Source organism: Vanessa tameamea, chromosome 25 (genome assembly GCF_037043105.1).
Source record: "Vanessa tameamea isolate UH-Manoa-2023 chromosome 25, ilVanTame1 primary haplotype, whole genome shotgun sequence".
Taxonomy (NCBI): Eukaryota; Metazoa; Arthropoda; class Insecta; order Lepidoptera; family Nymphalidae; genus Vanessa; species Vanessa tameamea.
The window spans coordinates 5,115,503-5,121,721 of NC_087333.1; the positions used below are offsets into that span (position 1 = coordinate 5,115,503).

At 29.9% G+C, this 6,219-nt stretch overlaps 1 protein-coding gene across 1 annotated transcript; it reads left to right on the forward strand.

Moving 5' to 3' along the window:
- The first annotated feature begins 4,006 nt into the window (after positions 1–4,006).
- Positions 4,007–5,406, forward strand: LOC113396623 (peptidyl-prolyl cis-trans isomerase FKBP1A-like). The gene is made up of 3 exons (XM_026634628.2): positions 4,007–4,228; positions 4,430–4,590; positions 4,849–5,406. Exons 1-3 carry the CDS (start codon positions 4,192–4,194, stop codon positions 4,975–4,977), a joined length of 327 nt encoding a protein of 108 aa, XP_026490413.1. The 5' UTR covers positions 4,007–4,191; the 3' UTR covers positions 4,978–5,406.
- Positions 5,407–6,219: the final 813 nt, after the last annotated feature.

A 6,219-nucleotide genomic window follows, 5' to 3' on the forward strand; every position in this document is an offset into this window, starting at 1 on the left:
TAGAAGCCAATAAAGTTCATTTCATGAAACGAGCTCCTAAAGTTAATGTTTAATGGTTAGTGCGCGTAAACTCAATTTTCTAAATAATTTCTTAGGATTGTCTTATATGACGGATTCGTCTCGCTATCTCTTACCTCTCGCATTGACCAATGACGTAGGTACGAGTATTTTATTCCGTAGGAGTTCGATTCGTGGAATGGACTATAGTGTGAAACTAAGGTAATGGTCAACCGGGTAAGGTTTGTCCTTTGAGACGAAGTGATTTGACGGACACATTTTATAAACAGATACTTCTTAACTTAAGATAAGCTGTTAAATATATCATCTAAGGTCGGTTAGCAAAAATGACAAATCGGTTCGACAATTATTAAGTGTATTTTGTCTAAGCCCACGGAACTCGGTACATTCGTATGAACTCGGTACTTTTGTATAAAAGTGAAGTGTTTATTAACGATTCAATATCAAGTCGTATTTCGTTTCGCAATAAATTCGTTTTAAAATATTAACTAAGTCATAGGCAGTTACGTTATTTAATGTCCGGCCGAGAAGGTGAGAAAATGCTTTCCTGATAAGTCTGAGGTCAGGCCCGGGCTCAAGTAGACAATGTAAGTTTGAAATGGCGAAGAGTTTACGATAAAAATATTATAATTTTTTATTTGCTCTTCTTACAAATAATCATATCATTATGTCAACTTACAATAATGTTATGTTTTTTTGCGATAATTTAAATTTTTAAATACGAAAACAACATTTTTCAAAATTTTCAAATTTACACTATGACAACTGACAAGGGTATGATATCAAGATCAATTGACAGACTTCAGGAAAACAATCTCTCATTGGCCGAACTTGAGACGTCATAACCATCAGGTATTTGTTGCCATAGTAAAATTAAAAAACAAAAGCGTTTTTTTGTCTTTGCGCATTAATCATAAATAAAGAAAAGGACATTAAAGAAATTAACTGGTTGTAAAATAACGTTATATTTGAAGGCTGTTCTAATAAATACGTATAATTATATTATATATAATAGAATTTTATATATAAATATTATTAGTTGTATATTAATGTTGTGATGTTAGCTTTGTATAGACGTGGATGGATTTAATATTCTTGTTAGGTCAACGCCACACATGCGTGAAAACGCTATTAAAGTATTTTATTGAAATTAAATCGAAACGTTAAGACTTTGTCACAATTCTCGAAACACATTTAAGCGTAGCTTTAATATATGTGAATTATCTGATCTGTAATTGATTGTGGGGCATACTAGGGCCGATTTCTTCTGTACAATCGTTAGTTATTTTACCACCAAACGTCGTAAATTGCAAATGTTAATTGTCGTATCACAAATGTGATCACGTGCCAACGGGTAAGCTATTTTATCATTTATTTTTAAAAATTAAAAAGTTTCGGGCTGTGGATTGATTTTAAAATATGCAAGTACAATATTTGAACTCTCGAATATATATTTGTCAAATTTCTTCACACAAGCACCCTAATAAGTTGCAAATTGAAAATTAAATTGTTAATTAAGTTGGTGTTTATGCTATCTAAATGTTTTAGAAATGTTAAATGGGTAATTAAATATATTAAATGTTTAGCTAAGCTAAATTATTTGTAATTTAATGGCTAAGCAAGGTTATTTCACATAAAACAACCAACATCTCCTGTCTAGAAACTTTTAAATACTATAAGCTTTATTAAGTTCCACCTCTATTGTATTCTTTTTAATTGTAATAGTATACTTACTAAACTTTTAATAAGAAAGTATAATATCAAATTAAGTGCATTATGTATAACATTAAATACTTAGATTATTGTGACAGATATTTATTAATGTTAAAATAATATAACATATATATATCCATCCTCCTGCCCTTATCCTAATTTTACTTGGGGTCGGCACAGCATATCTTCTTCTTCCATACTTCTCTGTCGGACGTCATCTCACAAGTTACACATATATATATATATATACTAATATAAATAGGGTGCGGTAAACCATAAATGAAATAAAAAAAAGCTAAAATAATTATCAAATATCGAGTAACATTTTATATGATCAGTTTTGTAATAATAAAATGGCTTTATAGTATATAATTTATGATAATTTAAAAAGTAGATAACATTTTCATGCAATAGTATATACACACATAAACTTAATTTTATTTTAATAAGTAATAAGAAAAACGTGCTTTTTATTATAAGTTAGTACCTTATAGGGAAATTTAAATCCGTCTTTGAAATACAAAAAATTACGAAATAGACAAAGATGTTGCCGTAGCACAATGTTGTTTAGTGGGAAATAACTTTGTCAATATAGTCGCAACGCCTGGCGGCTGGCACTATGTGTTAAAATAAAAATGAAGATGTTTGCTATAAAGTGTTTATATTTGTAAGTTGTGTTTTAATTTCATACCTATTGACTTAATCTCCCTTAACTTTTAAACTGAATATATACAGTGAAATAAAATAAAATGTGCAATTCGAATATTGAATATGTCCTAAATAGGACCTGTTCATAATACTGATTTATCGACTGCAACATTTATTAATCCGCAACAAATATTTGATAGCAACAGTTGCTAAGCTCTAACCGTAATGGCCCCATGATGATAATTATGTTAAAATTACACTCAATGTAGAATAAGTGTCTATGACACTATCAAGCTTTGACTTAAATATTTAAGATAATCACTGGAATTTTTTTGTTATTGGTTCTATATTGCGATTATTGTAAGTACATATTTAAATTTCATACTTATAAAAATGTGAGTAAAATATTATTTTTAAAGTAATTGATTTTCCAAAACCAATTCATTAAATTTAAAATAATTCCTAACAACAGTATTATCGATTACAATAAGCTTTCTATTGACCAAAGTGAACTTTAACCGTTGTTGTTTTACCTAAGATACGAAAGGAGTTTATAGGGTAGAGTCTTAATAATACAGGTATACGGACTTATGAATAGCCCACCTGATGAAATCACCACCGTCCAAAGACTATTCGAAATATTAACCATTCATTACATCGCCTATGCACCACCAGTCTTGAAAGCTAAGATGTATATCCATTGTACCTGTTGTTATTAATCCACCCACACACACTTCAAACTAGAACACAGCAATATTATTATTATTGATGCTGTTTGAGGGTAGAATATGCGATGAGTACCAATCCCGTAGGTGTTACCTATGCCGGCGGGAAGTTTTATAGCTAAAACTTGGTTTACCATTATTTATGAAATCATCAAAATAAATTTTATTTCTATAAACATTAAAATTGTTTAAAATTACATATTATCAGCATCATATAATATTAACCTAATTAGGACGCCCTAGGTGACCAGCTGTAGACAACGATAGGCTATGTGAGTAAATACAGATGACAATTTTTGAAGTGATAACTTCTTATGGGAGAGTAAACTGCTTCGTTACGTAACGCGTTACGGCGCCAGTGTGTCTGGTTTCACTTTCTCTTACGCATACGGCAGCGGTAGGCAAGCACTAATGTAATGCAAGTATAATGATACTAATAATGTACTTTCACATAATTCTAATGTATATGTATAATGAAATATATTTTATAATCGCTACGAGATTTTACTAATAAATAACCTTTCATCACATTATCATATTAATATACATAAAATTTAACTAAGCTTTTTTCAAGTTAAACATAAATAGTTCAACTTAGATTAGTTTAATGTATCACTTCTGTTGGGCATCCCGAGACGAATATGTATTTATATTTTTAAATACTAAATTTAAATCTTTAAAATTCATGAAAAATCTGACAAAATTAATGACAAAATCCGCAAGTATAGGATTAACTTATAATTTATTATTATATAAATGTTTAAATTTGCTGAATACAATACAATACCTATTTAAAAAAAATACATTTCAAATGAATACATGAAATAATTTGAAATTATCGAATAGGCAAGAATATCCAGATTCAGAGAATAGGCAATTATATAAAAATTGTATATTATCTGTTTCGAGCGTCGCCTTATAAAATTAGCCAATCAGAACGCATACAAAAACCATAGACAAGAAATAAAGCGCTGTTAAACTTTTCAGGATAACCGGGCGTAGCGCATCGTTGCGGTGCAATTTTCGCGGTCGTAATTTACATAAATCGTGTCGGATAGCAAACAGTTACTAAGGATTTTGTCTAAACATGGGTGTGGACGTTGAAACTATTACGCCCGGCGATGGTAAATTATTTTTAATTACCTAGTACAATGCCTATGATTTTATTATAACCCTAAACTATCTATTTCTAATTCCACCTTTTTTTACTTCAAATTATAATACTAATTATAAGAATAATCATAATTAGTGTATTTATGATCCAATCAGTTTGGAAATAGAACACTTAATGAACGACGATGGTTAAAACATTGTAATATTTATAGAGGCAACCTACCCAAAACGGGGGCAAACTGTCGTTGTCCATTACACCGGCACGCTGACGAACGGGCAAAAATTTGATTCATCCCGTGACAGAGGCAAGCCTTTCAAGTTCAAGATTGGAAAGGGCGAGGTCATCAAGGGCTGGGATCAAGGTGTCGCTAAGGTAGGACACATTAAAGTCATAGTTAGTAGCGACAAAAAAATATTTGCTAATTAGTGAGTAAAAATAACATAACCTATGAATGTTGAACTCACTTTTATGATAATACTTGCCATAACATACTTAAGTATGCGAATGTATCTTATATCTTTACCATATCTTTGATTTAATTTCAGTAGCTAGAGGTTAAGAAATCAATTTTCAAGAATGAATTAGCATTAGATTCCTAATAGAAAATATATAATTTATTAAATTGTGCAGATGTCCGTCGGTGAGCGTGCTAAGCTGACCTGCTCTCCTGACTTTGCATATGGCCAGCAAGGTCACCCCGGAGTCATCCCACCAAACTCCACACTCATCTTTGATGTTGAACTCATCCGTCTTGAATAAACTCATCAACACTTTGTGCACTAGATTTAGTTTCACTTAACTAATTGTTCACAAAAGAGGTTTTAAGCATTACCTTTTAGTGTTCAAAGTCATTACATAAGTTGAATTTCTATGTTAAGGGGGTTTTCATGCAATTGATAAAGATTTTGATATATTTCATTTTTGTAATTTCTTCATATAATAAATTTTATTATTGTATTTGATTCATGAATAAAACTATATGCAAGACATTCCGTGAGCATTTCAAAGTCAATTATACTTATATCTTTTATGTACTCTCAATGAATTTTGTATATTAATTGTAAGCACAAGATTGAATAATATTTGCGGATCAAAGATGTTTCTTCTTTCTTTTTAATTGTATTCCGGTATATACTTCAAAAGCTTTATTATATGTAATACTTTAAGAATAAACATCATCTAACACAATATTCTTTTATTTATCATGTTTACCATGTACCCACTTCCGCTGTGACCTCTCAATTGGAATTTCAAAAATGAAGCATTAAACCTGCTCAATCATTGTTAAAAATATTGCTTTGAAAGAAAATATTTTTAATCAGTCATTTATAAATAATCCATTTTTTTTGTAAAATTTTTCATTACTTTTCCACACTTTAAATCATCCATGTTGTAATAACAATGTTAAACCTACAAGCTAGCTAATTTGACCACAGGACCCTAGGTACTATGTTAAAATCCTGAGTAACCAATAAAGTTTATTGGATTTTTTTTGTCAAGAAATTATCAAAAGCAGAGAGAATCAGAGTTTGGTAGTTGGCAGTGTAATCTCATGCTTCGAAAAGTCGTAACTCTTCTCTCGTGTCTTGTAAAATGAATAATTAAAATAAAAAAAAAATTAAAATTAAAAATAAATTAAAATAAAAAAAAATTAAAAATTAATTTGATAATGGATAATCAATACGTTTAAATTTATTTTAAATATTTGATACTTTGTGAAAATATATATAACATAAATGTGAAATGAGAGCCAAGTTCAATATTATGATAAGGGCTTGGTTGTTGACTTCAACGACAAAAGAAGTGCGATCTAAATGGGTGCCAAGTTCAATGGTCAGTCCTGAAATTTAGTTATAACTATATAAAATATCATTTCTGTTAGGAGAATATATTGTAGCCTAAGGTCTGACTTGGCAGTTCTCCGAACTTTTCGTCATTAGCCTTATATACCAATTACCTACAATGTAATAAGATTTGAAGTGAGCAATGAAACGACAGTAG